The sequence below is a fragment of the Branchiostoma lanceolatum genome, chromosome 1, assembly GCF_035083965.1.
Source record: "Branchiostoma lanceolatum isolate klBraLanc5 chromosome 1, klBraLanc5.hap2, whole genome shotgun sequence".
NCBI lineage: Eukaryota > Metazoa > Chordata > Leptocardii > Amphioxiformes > Branchiostomatidae > Branchiostoma > Branchiostoma lanceolatum.
In genome coordinates, this window is record NC_089722.1 from 1,166,805 (window position 1) to 1,186,437 (window position 19,633).

Genomic DNA, 19,633 nt, shown 5'->3' on the forward strand with positions numbered 1-19,633 from the left:
GCCGGTTCCTTCGGTGGCCCGAAGCTCTAAGCCCGCCGATACAAATAAGCGCAACGGTCAGTTCTAGCCCGAGAGTCGACCGGCCCTTCCACTCCCCGGGGTACAACTCCCCGGAGCGTTAATGTAGATCGGGCGGGCTGACTGCCTCGGGCCGCCGACGGGATTCGCTAGCGGCCCGGTCCTAGTCTGGTTTCCCAGGGTTCATAAATTCTGGACATAAAGTTTAACCATGACAGCTGCTATGGTGGAGCGAGTGGCAATGTATAGTGAATTCGGGTCATTAGATTAGTCATACAGGATGTAGTAAAGGAGTAACAGTCTCAGGGGCAATGGCGAGCCTAGTGCCAACCTGCACAGCCTTGTTCAGGATTAGTCATACACACGTGTCATGCACCGAGTGCATTTCTCAGAAAGCTAGGGGAGTCCTTTACTTACGGATAGATTTCAATATGCGCTGTATTACAACTACTCGGTTTGTTCATACTTCTTCTAGATTAAGGTATTCCCATTCATTATCATCATACAACGAGTGGTGTCATGTTGGCGCAATGGTTAGGGTACGCCAAATAACTGTTACTCAAGCAACTGGATATGATTTTGGGAACGGTCAGACGTTTCAAGTAGCATCCACTGCATTTCGCCAGTGACTCTGAGCAAGATTTGTCGAACAGCAGGTTTTAACCACGAACTATGGATTGATATGCAAGTAAAGAGAAGACAATTTTAAACAGTCCAATAGGGAGACGCATTAGACAAATTAAAAATCAAAGTGAAGAGTAGGTTGATGTAAAAGAGACTATGATTGGTTAAGGTGTTTGGCTTAGAACCGCTAGAATCCCCTGACATCCCACCGAAATCTAAACTGGTCGACACAGGGCGAGAGAGGTTATACAGACACCATGTGGGCTTCCCAAAACTCAATGTCTACAAGAACCCAGACCGATATGTTGACAAGTTAGAATCGTTACATATTAATCACGCGTGGCTCCGCATGTGAGTCGCTCTGGTTACATTAGGCAAAATGGGGCAATCAAATGGTACAACAGGCGACATCTACGAGTAATTTCCGACAATTTCAATTCGGTCCAAACAAAATTGGTCTCTGTTCCCCAATAAATTGTGTGGTTTGAAGACGAGTGGGTATAGTTCTCGGAGGACGTTAAGGTCGAAGGCTTGTGAGTAGTACAGGTCTTTTCGTGTTTTCACCCTCTCAAAAACAGCGATTTCAACAACAATTTGTTCAGCTTAGAGCCACATAGAGAGGTCATCAGATATTTTTGTTAGTTTTCCACGGTATCGATCGAGGCCCGGCGATCACTGATCATTTGACGACTTCTGATCACTGGCGCAGAGAACCTACCCAGCCTGGAACGACGTCATCCAACTGCCAGCTGTATGTAACCTACAGCACGTCAACCCCAGGTGAAAAAGACTTTGCTGCTTGTATCATTTTTGTTAATTTTGTTGAACCGGACCATCTCGAGTTTTCGGAGAGAAGGTAAACCCGTATTCCCATGCAAACAACTACCAATCATTAATAACGCCGTCTTCGAAAAAAAGAAGCCGTGAGTTCGATTCCGGCTGTGTCGCTCACCCGACAGGCACGCTACCGGAAAGGGTCGCAGTCCTTAGGACGGAACGTTAAGCCTAGGGCGGGACATTAAGGGTGGTCCACTGTTCATTTGTGCTTGTCGAAAAGAGCTTGGGGAATTTCCCCGGTACAACGAACCTGTAAATACTGTACATAGGGTCTGTCTTCTCTGTCACGACCAGTGGAAGATTAGCTCTTCAGTGAGCTAAACTGGATCGAGATCACTTTCCTTTCTTCCAGCATCATAGCCTGGTCCCAGTCTCTAGGGGTCGGCTTAGGGGTGTTTTATTGAATTCGTTTCTGATAGCCTATCTACTTAGCTTCTATATATATAGAATTTCGCTGCCACCCTACTTCACCCTAATCCAAGGCCGTAAACCAACACCCCGAGCGGACTAATCTGTCTGGGCGGGCGGGGTCACTCCCAGCGCCGTAGAGATATAGGCTACCAGCATCGTAAAAAGACATCAGGTGATTTCTGTAAAGGGTCAAAACAATATTTATCTTGAAAATGAAAGCAAGATTACAGCAAAAGTTCGTTGTTCTGGTCTTTTTGGCCTTGTCAATGTCACCCGTACTCTCTGCATATCAACCCTGCTTTCCGACGTGCCAAAGGAAAACGTTAAGTAGTTGCCTCCCCATCAACAAAATACCCAATTACCGTAAACTTTATAATGATTTTCATATTTTTGATTTTAGGGCAAAGTGCATTTCATGTAACGAAAGTTACCCACATTCTGCTACAATTGCTAACAGGCCCTTATTAGGAAGGTGTTTTTCCGGCATAGAATGGCTCGGTATAAGAGGTTTTCAATTCGGGATTCTATCGTCACAAAAACTAGCTGTAATCGACCCTGCTTCAATCACGACCCTCTTTCTGATAGATGCAGGTATAACTGAAATGACCCGCGCGACATTCAAAGACTTTCACAAGTTAAAAAATTTGCATTTAGACTATAATAAGTTGACCCGCATTCCCAGAAACTGGTTCAGAGATTCAAATTCGACAGAAAGCTGCTGCTTCGATAAGCTTTCGATTTCTCACAACAACATCTCCAGTTTAGACGACGAATGTTTTAAGTTCGATGAACAGAATAGACTCAGCCTGTTAGATCTAAGGAGTAACGTGTTAAAAACGATGCGCAGTGAGTGGTTTGTCGGACTGGAATATCTAAGAACGCTACTACTCAGCGGAAACAGAATCAGAACGATCCCACCTAACATGTTTGAATCGATGAGCCAACTACAGTTTCTGGATTTGAGTCATAACGACTTAGTGTGTCTACGCGGAGAGGTATTATTGACTCTACCAAGCCTTATCAAAGCCGAACTTGGCGATTCCAGACAAAATACTCCACACGACATACCATGGAAGTTTGTGCTGGATAACTGTGACAGAAAGACAAAACAGTGGGTACGATTCGAGGCCATTGGCTTAGTATTACACATCAATTATAAGGCAAATGATAACAGCTTCACCATTGACTGGTTCAGCACGTCAGGAAGTAAGCATAACGTCCCGGTCAATCTGGACTCGTGCAATCCACTCCGCGAAGACGTGCGGTCCGGCCATATCGCGTCTCATGCTCCTTTCGTCATTGTAGTAAAGGATAGAAATGTAGATGAAAAACAGATTTTATCAAGCCAATGTTTGGATGCGTGGATGGGGGCTGCGAGTATAGGCGTGGCATTAAAAGGTCCGTCCAGTTTACGATTTTCTTTTACTGGGACACGCGACGAAGAAGGCAACTCCGGAGGGAAGGGTTTTAGCGTGGTAGCAAACAACCCGAGAAAACAAAAATTTCGCTCTCAAGGTTGGAACGATTCCAGGTCAAGAATCACCTGTTTTACCATTGTTCGTGACAAGAAACATACTTCGTTCTTTAACGTGTCCACAATGAAGCAAGCGGGTAGCGACGAATCATGTTCTCCGGATGAGGTTCTTACAGAGGGTGTTTATTCGACGACAGGAATGATTCCAGTGTTTGAAAATGCACGTGTTACTCGCCCCGACAATATGTACAATCAAACGGGGACAGCAAATAACAATACGGACTCCCAGAATAATACACGCGGAGCAACGGATGGTGTTTTAGATATTAGGATCGCTCTGATAGTGAGCTTTGCGATTGCACCATACCTCGTTGCTGCCTGTGCTCTTGGTACGTGCTTTTACCAAAAGAGACGTAAGCAAAGAAGCAATCGTCACTATGACAACACCAGTGGATCCGATGACGCAAACCCGGAGTCACATGAAATGACAAACACGGCCACTGGCGGGGCTGGTACACATAGTGACGGACACGGTCCAGAACACAACACAAGCCCGGGAAACCCTTCTCTTTCCAGGGATGCTGTTTTAAGTCTCTTACAGATGAACCCTATGTACCCTGGTTATGCGCAACAAACGCTGCAGATCCAGACAGAGAACATGCACGGCAACTGTCGAACAGGCGGCAATGATGTTGACAGGCCATTGGCCCATCATGCGCAAATCGCAAACACTTATAATGACATGGACGATGATGACGTGTGCACACCACATGGACACGATTACTGTGAAATCTCAGACGATGGAGACAGCGATGACGACGACGACGTGTTTGACGCTCCTTCAACTCAACATGATCACGATGTGCGAAACGAAGCTCCTAGAAACGCATCTGCACAGGCCTCACCAACCGAGCTCTCTAACTCTCATGGCGATAATGAGGATGTTTTGACTCTCTATGCAGCAGCTGCGGCTAACGTCAGGCTGCCGACAAGAAGAAATATTGGCGATAGCACACTTTACAACACAGCATCAGAAAATTTGAGCCTTACCATTGGGAATCAGCATGTCATGGATACCGTCGATCACGTGGACACAACTTATGAAGTGACGGCCAGTACGGCTGGAGTAGAGCGTAGGAACGTGTGCGTGTATGGCACATCAGACGACTTCATTGTACATACTAGTAGCACAAACTATGAAGCGAGAAGAGAATCACTCACTCACTCTCACTCTCTCCCATAGAGAATACTCAGAAAGTATTGGTAACGACGAAGATGTTACTGGAGATGAAGTCGTCGAATGAACAATGACAATCTAACAGACAATATGTAGATTGTGTCTTGTGAGAGTTCTTGTACTTTGTACGATGTTTACATTGTGCCACATGTGACGTAACTGTTAACTGTTATCATCATTATTGAATATAGTTTATGGCTATCATTCAACCTATGGAGTCCGAAACCAATGTGTCGTAATGCTAATATTCAATATTCATCTATGTTCATCTGCAGAGTTTTACATATAGATGATAATCATGATATCTGCGTGATTACTATGATTACTAGTACCTAGTGATCCTACATGACCCGTATTATCAACCAGTATGGGCAGTGACCTGTTTTTCCTGTAAATATTCATGTACAAGATAAGCTGTTCTTAGCTATTGTCTGTCTTATACCTATTTTGATATGTCAGATTCAACGTACGATATCTGAAGATATTGCGGCGCCTATAGTAAATTGTTTTTCATGATTGTACATTGATTTTTAATTCAGTGGCAACACTGCGACATCCAATAAAGTTATCTCGTATCTTGTATCTTGTGATCGCCCATGACTTTGACCGACAATAATACTGAAGTGATAGGGGCTAAATCATATATCGTTGTAATAAAGAGAGCAACATAATAGCATTGGACGCATACAAAAGCAAAAATGACAATGCTTTTTGAATTGCAAAAACCTGCCAATTCACGATATGTTGTAGGCTTATGTCAAAATCTCATTTAATACGAAGATGCAAAGGTTATGTCATACAATCTTTGGACGCGATTTATATTGTTTTTGTAGTTTATTTGAAAAATAAATAATTAATAAACGTCGCTCGTGCATAGCTTCAATTAGGCTCGTTGTGCTTGTTTTCACAGATTTATTCCTGCATGTAACAATTGATAAGTTTTAATAAGTTTATTGCAAATTCCTGCCCGAAGGCTAATTGAAAATACATAAAAGAACAAGGTACATATATATATATATACAGTCGGTCAGTCTATACAGACTATGACAGTACTGCGTTAACAAAATTTCAACAAAAGAAAAAGTTAGTAAAAAAAACTATTCAAACGATCGAAACATACATCATTTCATCGCTGTTGGGCTTTACGCAGTGGACTTGCACTAGTGTTTAAAGACCAGCAGGCCTCGTGCGATGGAAAGAACGAGCCAGTCTCTCAAAATAGGGTAATACAGGGTACAAAATAGGTATAAAAGCGGCTTAACTAGATTATACAAACGTAATTGTCTATAACTAGTGAAGAGTTTGACTCCTCTTTTGTAAGTAATGGAAGGCGTAATGTCCCAACCTTTCTATAATTTGTGGGTTTTTGGTAGTTAAAAGAAGAATAGTCTCAATAAACTAGAAAATTTAGACTTCGAAAGCACCAAACAAATTGCGTTCTTCTCTTGTGATCGCCAGGGTTATTGCCGTTTTATGTCGTCTTTTCTTCCGCTGCACCAAGGAAGTCAAAAACAATTTTTCTAACCTCCCTAGCTGCACGAAATATTCTTGTTGCAGTTGTAAATCCAACGCTAGAGGACGCTTTGACTACTTAGACAGTGATGTTTAGGCTACGCCATGCATTGATAGGGGAGCGATATTAGATTTGAATAGAAGCTGAATAAACGCAAAATAAGAACTCAAAAGATTCCAATATCTTAACGTATCTAATATCAATACTTTCTTTTTGTTATTCATGTCAGAAATGAAACCATCATATCCTTTTTTTATTTAGATATCGTTTGTCCCCTGTTTTCATGAATGAGTCATTCCAAAAGGTCTCGTGAAAACAACATGGCCGCCGTCGTGTGTTTGTGGTGAGTTAGTCTGTTTCCTAGCCATTTCTTACGCATACGCTTTAACTGCTGTGCATAAAGAACATCTCTTGAAGCAAACATTAACCTACTCAACCAATTTTGTTAGCTTATAGCGTTGCAGTCGTCAACAACATTGCGGAAATAAGGCACGGGGGAAGGGGGCGGCGAAGGGTGTGTTGTGGGTGTGGTTGGCGATAATTTCTAAAGAGTTTGTCCCGGTGAAATGTTTACACATGTAGGTTTTGTTCTAGGCAACCTTTTTATAACTAAGAGACTGAAACAAGGCCTGTCAGGGTTGACATATTGTTGATTTTTTGCAGTATTTTTTTTTTTAGAATCCGGCTAACAAAAACAATACAACGGTTTACGTTCACCCCGAACGAACTACAGGTTGAAAAGAAATCAGATTGTCCAATGTGCAACAAATCTGAGAGAGAATTCCAATAACTTACATGTAGCAATAAGCAATGAGTATGCATGTGCAGTGTCAAAGGTGAAACCCGTCTGGGCGTTGTTATAATATACAAATTGAGACAATGTGGAGACAGAACTGTTTTAAGCCAGGGGCCTTCACCTTTGACACTGCACTTGTGTACTCCAATCTACGAATGGGCTTCAACTTCAACTTAAGATACCCTCAAATGACCCCGCGAGGGGCAAAGTAGGGGGGAGGAGGTGTAAGGAGGGCGGGCAGGCCTCCAGCCTGGCGCGGAAAGACTCAACAGTGGGAGCCGTCGCAACCGTGCCAGGCAGGGCGTTCCACTGAGGGATAGTGCGGGGGAAGGATGGATATATGAATGTATTATATAAACAGAACTCCCCCCCCCAAAAAAAAAGAAATTAATGCTCACTACATTTCATCAAATCATCTCCGTTGGAAACAATAATACCTGCAGACAATCATTCTTTTATTAAATGAAATCACAGCTGACCCATTTACAATTATTGATTTCATTAACACTAGTAGAGAAAAAAAAACAAAAAACACTGCAAATTGACAATCATACTTTTATTAAACAGAATCAGAACTGACCCAATTACATTTATTGATTTCGTCAACAGTAGAGAAAAAAAACAAAAACCACTACAATATGCTTGAAGTTATTGCAGAATAAACATTTGACCTTTTCTAGAAAATCCAATTTTTGAGGACCAAAACATATTGTCTGACAGGATGTAGGTAGAGCCTGGAACCAACCTGGATAATACTCAGGCTAGTAATGCCGTGCTTAAAGGCACAAGACAGGATTTCTATAGTCCCTAGTAGAGCCTCAATCTCCTTTGAAATGATACTGCTTAGCGAAGGTACAAGACAGGATTTCCATAGTCCCTAGTAGAGCCTCAATCTCCTTTGAAATGATATTGCATAGCGGCCTGGTTTCAAAACAGCTCTCTGCACAGCTTGGCAAGACTGGGCATCGGGTGTTAGATGGTTTACGATATGAAAAGAATGACAGTCGAACATTATCTTATAATGCCTGCATGGGATATTAAAGTCTTACCCATATGGTTTTACTTCTTAAAGGTTTGTCTGTATCCGCTGTTGGTTTAGTGTAACTAGTATACGTAGTTTAGAGGTCAGTGCTCTCTGACGGAAGACAGTGGATGACAGTCACTGACGAAAGACAGCGGATGCTGTCTGAAACATCTGACTGTTTCAAAATTTTATCCAGTTGCTTGAGTAACTATTTTGGGTGTATCTTACTACCTGGATGTCTAACTTTCATAAACGTGTCAGTGCTGTCTGCCTCTCGCCAGGTCTGGTTTAAATTCTGTGGAACCAGCAGGTTTATGCCTGGGCCTGGACACAACTTGGAAAAAGAGTTACATCGTCCTTTTAGAGGGGGACGTAAAGCCGGCAGCCCTGTGTATGCGGAAACTAATGGCGTCAAACCTCTGCACGTAAAAGAACCCAACACACTTATCAAGAAGAATAGGGGTGACCTGTCTTATAGCAGTGACATGTCTACAACTTGTACAAGCTGCAGTTACTGTAAATCTTGAAATGATCGTGGTTTTGTTTCTGCAGTGCCTCTCCACTGCGAAATCATGACACTGCAAATGTGTGTCTTTGTGCTACAATATTGTTTTGATCACGAAAACCTCTTTTTCGCTCCTACCGCAAAATCAAATCCCTGAGAAATAGATTGATTTACAGCATTTGCACCTGTCTTATACTTATTAAAGCTTAGTGAGGATTATGTTTAACTTAGTAGAGTAAATGTATCTTGATAATGGGTGTATGGTACACAGTGTTGAGTCTGTGCAATAGAAGCTATGAAAATGAAAGGGTGAAGGGTTAGATTTGCCATGAGAATCAAACTTACTCTAGTGTTGTTACAGTCCTCACACATAGCCTCGTACAGAGACTCATGTAAGTCCAGGCTTTTGTGGATTTACTTAGTGTACAGAACAAGGGAAAACAAATATAGTACCATGAGGCCACACCATTTTGATTTCTTGGTTAACAGAATTTTAAAAAAAATGCTAGATTGGAAAATCAGCAGGAAAACAGAATCTCAGAGGAAAGTTTGCACTTTGGTGCACACAGTTTCAGGGTGTGAACAGGGTCAGGTGCAAGTTTTCACCACAGCCTTCTGTTTTCATGTTTTTTTTTGTGCTAAAATTGACAAAAAAAATCTGTTAACCAAGAAATTAAATTGGTGTGGCCTTATGCTCTGGTGCAAGTATGACCCAATACACACTGGGAAAATGTTCTGGTCGTACGTTGTGCAGGGCCGGTTCACACGCAGGAAAAAAGGCAATGTTTGTAGTACGTCCAGAACATTTCCCCAGTGTTCCTCTGGTCTATGACACGCTCTCCTGTATAACACTCTCTGGGGAATTCTGCCTGGGATCTGATTTAAAGCTTACCGTAACTGACAAAATCAGATCCCAGGCAGAATTCCCCTGATCATGAGTGCGTTGATTCCCGGGCGGGCGACCAAAGCTCCTGGGCGGGCAGAAACCTGGCCAGTATCACGATAGACTAGTACTGGTTACCAGGTACGCTTGACAGGCAAAGATGATCGAATTACATTTCGAAAATTTGAACAGGGTTCGAAATAGAATCTGCCGACTGCCGGTGTAGTATATTGAATCTTAAACAGTATTTCAAGCCCTGCATTTTATCAACAATACTATACTCTCTTTCTGTTACTTCTAAAAAGAATGCTGATGTCTTTTGCAGGAGGAAGTTTGGAGTTACGTGATGTCGTGAAGACCAACACCCTACCATGTTAGGCACAGAGAAGGACCCAGTCCGCCCGGCAAAGGGAAAAGTCTCCCATCCCGCCATGCGGCCCGTTCCGCTCATCTCCTCTGTACAGAGGATCGTGCTGTACGAGACTAAAGCGGTGAGTAAAGACATATCTGTACCTATTCATTAATTTAAAGAATTTTTTTATTGGTCATAAATTACCTGCAATGGCAAGCCTTTCTAGCGCTGAATTCATGTAGGGTTTACAGGTTTCACATAATACACAACATGTACATATACATATCTTATCCACACTTGCATCATGTGGAATTGTCGCAAGGGTCTGGGCGGCTGCCATTCGGCGCCACCAGGTGACCTCAGTAGACCTTCCCAACCGAAGTCAGGTACCCATTTACATTTGGGTGGAGTGAGGAAAGTCGTGTTAAATGCCTTTCCCAAGGGCACAAGATCGGTGACATGACAGGATTCGAACTTGGGACCTCTTGGTTCTGAGTCGAACGCTCTGCCGTTGCGACACCCGGCCCCACTAAATCATTTGTTTGGCTGTTCAGGACACACAGCCAGGGATGCCCAACTAGCCTGAGGCTACTACAAAGGGCTAGTCTACTAAGTAATGTCAACTTTCATGATTCCACCAGGCACCCTAAGACTACCATATTGAAAAAAATGAATCATAGAGATCTACTAAGTACAGCCTCAGTAATCCCTGAGGTATGCACTCTTCAGATATCCAGGTGTTCAAGACATTATCAAGAAGGTCTCAATCGCGATAATATCGTCATAAAATAATGTGGCAGTCTTTAAGGGTCCCCAGCAGAACTATAGTATGAGTACCAGTTGAGGTTACTTAACATTAACCACTTCCTACCATTAAAGGTTACCTCAGCAGCGAAAGAATTTGCTAAAAAAAAGAAAGTTTTGTGTTTATAGTGCTGTGTTTTTCATGTTTTTTATGAGAACAGAAGGCTTTGAGTAAGACAACAATTTGACAATAGATCTAGACTTGCACATATTTATTTTGCTTGACATAATATGTACACAACTATATGGATATTCACTTTATAGAATCCAACATTCCTTAGTCAAGGCCAGGTTCACGTCTTGAAGAAATCTTTATTCACAAGTCCATAGAGCTAAGGAGTAACATTGAAGCCGCTATCTATGCATGTATTAGCTATGTACAGGAAGCGATATCGAGTATTTCTTATCATAGTTCTTAAATACGCATCATTGCAAGCACGTGATTGTAGTCTTTTCATTACATTCTTGCGTTACTGTTATATATATATTTATATCATCTGATACTTTGCATAATGACTGTACTACTTGTACTACTAGCTTTTTTGTTGATTATGACTGAAATTAAAAATTGGCTGGTCTAATTTTCATCTCTACAAACTTTAGGGAGTAGTAGTCCGTGCTTCTCCAGTCTTCGTGATTCCAGACTATCCCGTCCGGAATGCTCGAGCCGGAATTCCCGTACGCCCCTCCTTGGTAGTACTTCCCATTCAGGTTGGCGTAAAAGCAAGAGTTGTACCACCACCCGCCCTTGGACAGAATAGCGCAGGTGTTTCCCGGCGCGGGCACGCTGAACCCCTGGTAGTTGTGATACCACGAGAAGGCGTCGCCCGCCGTACCGGAGTAGCCGTTCACGAGAAGGCGGTAGTTGTCGTTTTCGCTGTTGACGCGGAACTGTCCGTATTCCGCGTAGCGGCGCTCGCCCTGCCAGTCCTCCATGTCGATTCTCAGCGCGTAAGCCCCCTGATTGGTCAGGAGGTGGATGAGGTCGTTGCCCAGCCAGTGTTCGGTGTCGACTTCGCCGAACCCGACTTTGTACGCGTCGGCCGTGCGCTGGAAGTTGGTCGAACCGTTGATGCGCCGCTGGATCACGGTCCAACCGCCACCCGACGTGTCCATGTCGCAGTAGACGGGAACGGGTTGCGGGGCGTTCTGTGGAGTCACGCTGTACACCGTGCTCGCGTTGTGACCCAACCGGTAGAGACTGGCGCAGTCCCTGGGAACCTCGGGGCCTGAAATAGAAATATTAACACAGATTCTCAGATATATAGTCTTCAATTATAAGCTATTCAACAGACATAGATTGTTAACTACTAGTTACCCTTTTCAAATGTTTTTGAAACAAAATGTGGTTTCCTGGAATTTTTCCTTAATCGCACAGAAATCTTACTTATTTTCCCCACAATAACATACATAGCCTCAAAGTGCAGAGTGCAGTTTGCTTCATTTCTGCAAGGGGGAACTATTGCTCAATTGTCAATCCAAAGGCCAGTTAAAATGTATGATAGAAAGCATTTCACTAATCTTTATTATGATGGATTTCTATAGCTATGTCTTGGCAAAGGGTAAATCATGAACATAACTTGTATGTGACAGAGGAAACAGGTATTCACAAATCCCCAAATCCCTAGCAATGCAGCAGCAGATGGCAAAAATTTGATCTTCTGTCTATCTGTTATAACATAATGGACTACTGGGACCTATCGGGTTACAAGTAACGGAGCACCTGGAATCATATTTCAATCAAAGTCCCTGGTAAAAGCATTAGTCTTTGCATTAACGAGTATAAGGGTGATTCTTTTAGTCGTATTCATCAATTTATCATTTTTTTCTACTGAAAATAGTTGAAGTCATACAGTGTGAAATGGGAAAGGATATGCAAGTTTGCAGTGATAAGTTGATTTACGGTAACTGTCCAACAGGTACGGTAAATGCATTTAAGTTTGCATGGTATTTATTTCGCGCTTAGGGGAAAACGGAGTGTTCGCGGTGGTTTTAATTTCACGACAGTGCTATAGTAACATACTGCTACAGTATTGGACAAAAATGTTTGCGGCGGTTTTATGCGAACATTTCTGCATTTACAGTATTTCTGGCACATGGGTCCATCTCCCCTGCCAAATCATGGCTAATTACACGGAAGACCCCTTAAATAATTCAGCTGCACATAAATTTGTTATGCCACTTGCTAGGCTTGTTTTTCAATACAAGGTCTGGTTTCTTTCCAATATAGGATCCATACATTTTGACAGTATTTTAAGCAAATCTTAGATTTTGTATGACTTTGCTTGGAATGCTGTTAAAATGTATGGACTTAAGTTAGTGTCTGATTAGTGGTACACAGAGGGAAAAAAAGTAACTAAAAGGATTTTCATAAACTTCTAGAAGTGCAGACAAATATGAAACTAGAATGACAGCCATATAATATCAAAATCATTTTAGAAAATGCAATTTTGATTCCTTTAATAGCAATCATCTACAAGACCAAACTTAATGCCTGAATTATGGTACAGAGTAAAAAAAAGAACTTATTAATAAGTATTTTCATGAACTTTAGGAAGGGCATACAAAAGTGAGATAAAAAGTATAGTAGCCTATATGACACCAACCCACCCCCCACCCCCAAATGTAATTTTGATTATGTTTTTCCCCAACATTTATATTCCGGAAGCTTTGTTATAAGTTAACCTTTAGAACACCGAAGTAGCCGTTTGGCACACGATTCCCTCTTGGTTACAGAGTTAGGCAGCAGCAAAAGGTTAAGTCTACAAAATAGCGAATGAAACCGCGAATGTGTGAAGAAACAAGTCTTACCTGTATCCGTGACCTCGTTGGGCGCGTCGTTGACGACGCTGTGGTTCTGCATGCCGTTGATGACCTCCATGACCTGGTGCAGTTTGCTCTGGAGCTGCGCGATCGTGTCCGTGTGCGTCTCCAACAACAAGTTCAAGTCCTTGTTCACGTTCTCCAAGTCCGTGACTCTGTTCTGTAACATCTTCCCCTGTTGTCAAACAACACAAGAAGCCAAATGATGCAACATTCAACCCTTGTCCTGATGGCTGTTTTTCACCATGCATTCTCCCAGTGCCGGGCGTTTTATAGCCTCCGTTGCAGGCTCTGAACCGGCTTTTTGGGGGGCTAAATAATACACTTTTTAATTGCAGCCAACCCGTAACCATCAGCCAACCCTGTAACTATCAGCCGGCTAGCCCCGCAAAAAGCTGGTTCAGAGCCTGCAACGGAGGCTAGGCATTTTAGACCTCTTGAAAGAGAGGTACTGCTTTATTTACTCTGTTATAGTCGCTTCTTTTCCAAGTAACATTCTAATGCAATACGACAATAGAAAGCTGAGAGTCTCTACTTTTAGAAAATGTCTTGCAATCTATACCTGGATTCAGATAAATAATGATTTATAATAAATGCAATAAAACATGATATTTTCATACAGTTTTTGTATTAGTATTTAAACCATATAAACAGTATTAGTATCAAAGGTACAGCATCCATGACTGATACTGATAGTCATTAGGCCACACCATTTTAGTTTTAAAAGAAAATGCGAAAATCAACATGAAAACAGAATCTCAAGGGAAAGTTTGTACTTTGGTGCACACAGTTTCAGGGAGTGAACAGGGTCAGGTGCAAGTTTTCACCCCAGCCTTCTGTTTACATGATTTTTTTTTGCTAAAATTGAAAAAGAAATCTGTTAACCAAGAAATTGAATTGGTGTTGCCTAAGGATGATATGCATCAGGCATGACTTCCTGTTGTAGAGGGTATTTCAATACAAATCATATCTTACTTGATGAAGAAATGGCCTTCCAATGAACTTACTCTTACTGCACTTATGGTGCGTAAAATTGTTCACTACGGTTAAAGTGCGTTGACAATATTGCAATATTGTTTCTTTTTTACTTTAACATTTGATTTTGTTCCTGGGTACGGTTTCATTACCGGTAGCCTGATTTTAATCGCGCTTCTATAGTCAGCCGCCTACATGAAGGAGGGTACAGAAACCCCCGAACAGCTGGAGTTTGCGTTATACAGACTACGGTTTTATGACAGATATATTATTATGATGAATATCAAAATGTCAAGATAAACCATCCTCGCCTGTTGTTCTTGTGCTGTCAAGTTGTTCATCAGGTTGCTGAACTCGGTGCACTGTAGGGGGTTGGGGCACTTTCCATCGGCGTCTTGCGGGATGACCGCGGTGAAACGGCAGTTGCCGTCTCCGAGACGTTCGTTGGCGTACTGGCCGCAACGTCGGCGCGTGTTTATCGTAGACTGTCCGGTGGCGCCAAGGAGAAAGAGCAGACTCAGGAGGGCTGAAGCGAACCACATGGCGGCTTGTTTGTTGTCACTGTGCGCACGCCTGGTGGACTTAAACCCTGAAATAACACACAACATTCGGTTAAGCACCACATGCATGAAGTCAAGGCACAAACTTTACAGTGTCTGTGTATTTGTTCTATCAAATACACATTTGCCGAATAACTATGTTAAAGCATATATCTCAAATACTTCCGAAAATGATTTTATCAGGTTGGTAGAATATAGGAGATTCTTTTTACACAACCAGGTAATCTCAACTGCTAGTACTCCAGTCAGAAGCTCTCGGAAGCTGTCTGACAGACACCGAAACGTTAGCAGTTGAGATTCCTGGTTGTGTAAAAAGAATCCCCTATACCCTCTAAAATACTGTTATACTAAAGAATTATATTGCTGAATAAAGCTAACTTGCACTTTAGAGTTTTGAAGGGGGTGCTTTGATTTGCAAGAAAACTAATATTCAAAACAGAAAGTACTGTAGGAAAAGAGAAGTTTGTTAAAAATAATCATAATACACATCTAGAACTAAAACCTTACCTTTGCGCTATGTTAGAGTCTATATCTGATGTGAACTGATTAATCTGTGCTGTGCCACTGTAAATGATGGCCTTCAAGCTCCCAGCTGCCACCAGTCAACCCACCACAGTGACTACACAGTCACACAGTATAAAAATAGCAGCTCGCCCTAAAAAACATTCTTTGCACAATTTCCTTACCTCTTGCCAAGCGCCTTGTGCCGTCTTACACCAACAGGAAGCAACAGACAATGTCTGGAGGCCTTCCCTCGTTAGACACACTTAGCTAATTATCCCCCTGGGTGGGGAAAACATGGACAGAAGCACCTACCTGTTATCTGGCCAGGGGTTGGTTAGACAGGTCAGGTGCCTTTGTCCTCGACCAATCAGGGGTCAGGAGACTAATCAGATTATGCGGAGAGAGTGTATGGCGTGCCCATATTTGGTAAATGGGATGTCACGGTTTTCCCTGGAGTTGTAATTGATTTACATCAGGGGTTAGGCCACACCAATTTAATTTCTTGGTTAACGGATTAAAAAAAAAATCCTACCGGTAGTTGGAAAATCAACAGAATCTCAGAGGAAAGTTTGTACTTTGGTGCACACAGTTTCAGGGAGTGAACAGGGTCAGATGCAAGTTTTCACCCCAGCCTTCTGTTTTCATGATTTTTTGTTGTTGCTAAAATTGAAAAAAAAAACTTTAACCAAGAAATTAAATTTGTGTGGCCTTATGTATGTGTGTATGAGGGTGATGTCATGGGACATACCGGCTAGTGTTACGGGCTTGCTAATAAATCTGATTATAGAAGATTAGGAAGTCTGTCAGACCAAGAAGATGGTGCGAAGACAATTTGATTTGTGAGCTCTTGGATTCTAAAGAAGGTGCTGAACAGGAAGATCAATATGAAAAGTCTTTATCTTCAAGTCGGTTAGTTAGTACACAAATTTTCAGCAAGGACGTTTAAAAATCGTTTCATTTTAAGCCTCCTGGGTTTCAGTGACCTTGTGTATCGACAAATACTCCAAGCTCTCCACTTTTATGAGTGTCCTCTTGCCAAAATTTCACACAGAAATTACTCTCCAAGCAGAGGAGGGGTTTCGGCTGTTGTTGTTTTTTTACATGTTTTTAGGCGTTTTTGTCAGGCTTTCTCATTTTGTTGTTGTTGTCTATACAAAAAAAAGATGACAAAGTAAAAAGCCTGACAAAAACGACAAAAAACACGTCAAAAACCAGCCGAAACCCCTCCTCTGCTTGGAAAGTACACAAAAATTTGCAAGAACAAAGGAAATTGAATGCACGAAATTGTGTGTATAAATTTTGGACGAATCCTGACTCGAGACATGACACATGCCCTAGCTGTTCAAGTTCTTTACCACGGTGTGAGATCAAGGGCAGGTGGTCCTCCGACTTCAACTGTAGCAACACCGACTTCTGTTTTATCAACATCGGTAAGTCAACAGCTGATACAGACCAAAAATTCCAAAATATTCAACCTTACCGATTCGGCGTTCAACCTCTCTCACGAAACGGAGAAGGTGGAGTGGACAAGGTGAAATGTTTTGAAAGTATGCCTTTTTTCCAAATTCATGTTGTGGCCAATATTTCACAATACTCTTCACTGTTGCAGCAAAATCTATAAATTGCACTTTGTAAGTGGGCTCTTGGATTTTCTTGGCTAATTTCTGGCAATATATGAATATCTGATGACCAATAAAGATTTTGATTAAAAAAAGCGTCAAATCGTTCAAGGCCTTAGGCCACACCAATTTAATATCTTGGTTAATGGAATTTTTAAAAAAATGCTAGATTGGAAAATCAACATGAAAACAGAATCTCACAGGAAAGTTTGTACTTTGGTGCACACAGTTTCAGGGAGTGAACAGGGTCAGGTGCAAGTTTTCACCCCAGCCTTCTGTTTTAACGATGTCCTCGTGCTAAAATAAAATAAAAATCTGTTAACCAAGAAATTAGATTGATGTGGCCTTATGCACCAGTGCACCACTCCCAATACTTGCGACACCTTTTGTGCGTCGGATTCTGATGTCGCTTCCGAGAGCGCAGAAAGGGACAAAGGGTCACCTCATGCCTTGGGGGAGGGAAATACTTTAACCAGGATGGTCCATTCAGCCATAGATGACAACATCACCCCCTGGATTTACTGATAAACCCACGCGGAGACAAACACAAACACGTAGACACCTATTTCCTCTCTCTGTCAATCATTTGATGACGATGACTTGTCTCAGTAATATCTATCTGACATGCTAACCCTTAGCTTACCCATATGGTTAGCTGTCGTTGTGTCATACACGTATGTCCTTGTGCAAAAGCATAACAATGAACAGATTTTAATGGGTTATATATAGGTTATGTAGGTAACATGTATAGTTTTATGTTTAATAACCATTTCGTAAACTTTTTTTAAAAGGACAGTTGTAATTCAGATCGTCGCTCACAGGGTCCTTTTTTCTGTGTGAAACCATTTCTCATTAAAAAAATCTTTTATATATAGTACACAAGATACCTCACAGACAGGACTCACTCAATCAATGACATCTCTGGTCTGTTCGTGTACATGCATCCCATTTGTCAGGCTGTTGCTACTAAAGCCGTACAATGTAAGATGTTTACAACACACATCCCGGCCGTTGACAGGCCCTGAAGCAGACTTGAAGGAGTCTTTGCAACAGGATGTGCTGGACAAAGACTTCCAAACTGCTCCTACGAATAAAAGAGTTGTCTAATTCTATGGATTTTTTTGACAGATATGAGAAGAACCGTGACTTTGGAGTGATTACACTGGCTAACAATACTAGAAAGTTTACTAATCAAAAGTAACAGACAGTTTGAACATGTATCAGCACGAAACTTAACTAAATGAATATAGAAAGTTAATTTTGAAAAGTTAACTTTAAAGAAATGTGTATGTGTTACAGAAACACTGTATGACAGTGAAAATAAAATAGCGTCAAAAATTGTCTATAAATTACATTGCCATTCTCTCGACTCTGTCCAAGGAGGTTTGATTAAACCTCCTTGCTCTGTCAGAGCTCAATACTTATGCAGCTGTGTTTCTATAACTGTTTGATAAATATTCTTTCCTAATAATAATACCTATTGTGTTTCACAGCATACTATCCTTTCTGGGAGGTACCACCAGTGTAGATAATTCCCCTTTTCTCCATTGTCTTTAATTGAGTACTGTTTGTCTACACCATTCTCTTTTCTCAGCATGTGACCGTCCAAAGACAATTCGTCTCTTCCCCTTCTGAAGAAGACTACAAGAACACAGACAATACGCCTTGTTGTAGATTCAGGGTTGGGTCCTTTGTGTGCAGGTTTTTGTGGTTGCATGGTGAGGTGGGAGACCCTTGGGCTGTGTTTATTTTGATAAGGACACGACGGGAGATTAGACACAATAGACATCGTTGACAAGCGTCTGGTAGGGGGTGAGGTATTGTTTTGTTTTTTGTTGGCTAATTAAGAGTAATTATGGTATGATGTCATCTTCCTGCATAGCTCCAGGTGCCTACAGTAGTGGGAAGAGGGCAGGAAATAGAAATATTCTAAAGTTACCGTAAAAGCAGGTAGTTTTTGCAGTGGATTTTCAAAGAATTTTGTATCATTTTGCAATTTTGGAAATCACATTGTCCAAGCTCACATGAGTAAAGTTTTGACAATGTTAGAGTCAGCTAGGCAGGCATGAATTTAAAATCAAAGCTTTTCTTTACTCTGGTAAATCAAGGAGGTTAAAACTTCCTTTGGTGAATTTAAATACAAGAAAATTGTTTTTGAAAAAATAACATGTACACTGGAGGTTTAAATTTACTTAGAGCAAAACTTTGCTTCAATGTTAAAGGTTGTCTTTGTCGAGGAATGAAATGGTGAGAAAGATTAAATTTTGTGGTTAGGTAACTAAAAGCTTCATACAGACAATTGCCTGACTGAAAGGTCTATGCATGACTGGAATTTCTTAGAGTTTCTAGTAAACCATAACGATTATGTTAGGCATTATCCGAGTCTAAAAAGGCATTATAATTGTAGAAATGTTAATTTGCGATAAATTACATGTATCAATCAAGTATTATAATGTAAACCTTTCCTTTTCAAATCCACTTTAAAGTGCATTTGCTTCAAAGTTTTCAAATGACTATACTTAGATCTAGTCTAGTAACCAAATACATCATGTATATGTACTTTTAGTGTCTCTAGTGACGACAGGTAAAGTATCCTTGTTCAACCAATAACCACGACATGTTTAGATAGCCACTAAAACTGTCTTTTAGTCTGTAGAAGCTAGTGGGTAACTAT

At 41.5% G+C, this 19,633-nt stretch overlaps 2 protein-coding genes across 6 annotated transcripts in view; one reads left to right on the plus strand and one right to left on the minus strand.

Annotated features, from left to right (window-relative positions):
* The first annotated feature begins 6,408 nt into the window (after positions 1-6,408).
* LOC136428750 (polyphosphoinositide phosphatase-like) overlaps positions 6,409-19,633 on the plus strand; it is a 41,789-nt gene continuing 28,564 nt past the window's right edge. For all 4 annotated transcript variants that reach the window (XM_066418489.1, XM_066418504.1, XM_066418497.1 and 1 more), the window contains exons 1-2: positions 6,409-6,457; positions 9,648-9,813. In XM_066418489.1, the coding sequence (XP_066274586.1) occupies positions 9,694-9,813 (120 nt within the window). In that variant the 5' untranslated portion in view covers positions 6,409-6,457; positions 9,648-9,693. The remainder of the gene's footprint in view (positions 6,458-9,647; positions 9,814-19,633) is intronic.
* Positions 10,771-15,782, minus strand: LOC136428737 (techylectin-5B-like). 2 transcript variants are annotated; one of them, XM_066418477.1, is made up of 4 exons: positions 15,653-15,782; positions 14,588-14,865; positions 13,290-13,476; positions 10,771-11,707 (listed from the first exon to the last, which is right to left on the minus strand). In XM_066418477.1, the coding sequence occupies exons 2-4, from the start codon at positions 14,816-14,818 to the stop codon at positions 11,040-11,042; spliced, it is 1,086 nt and encodes a 361-aa protein (XP_066274574.1). In that variant the 5' UTR covers positions 14,819-14,865; positions 15,653-15,782; the 3' UTR covers positions 10,771-11,039. The 2 variants fall into 2 exon arrangements, with proteins under 2 accessions (XP_066274574.1, XP_066274565.1); XM_066418468.1 differs by lacking the exon at positions 15,653-15,782 and adding an exon at positions 15,523-15,639.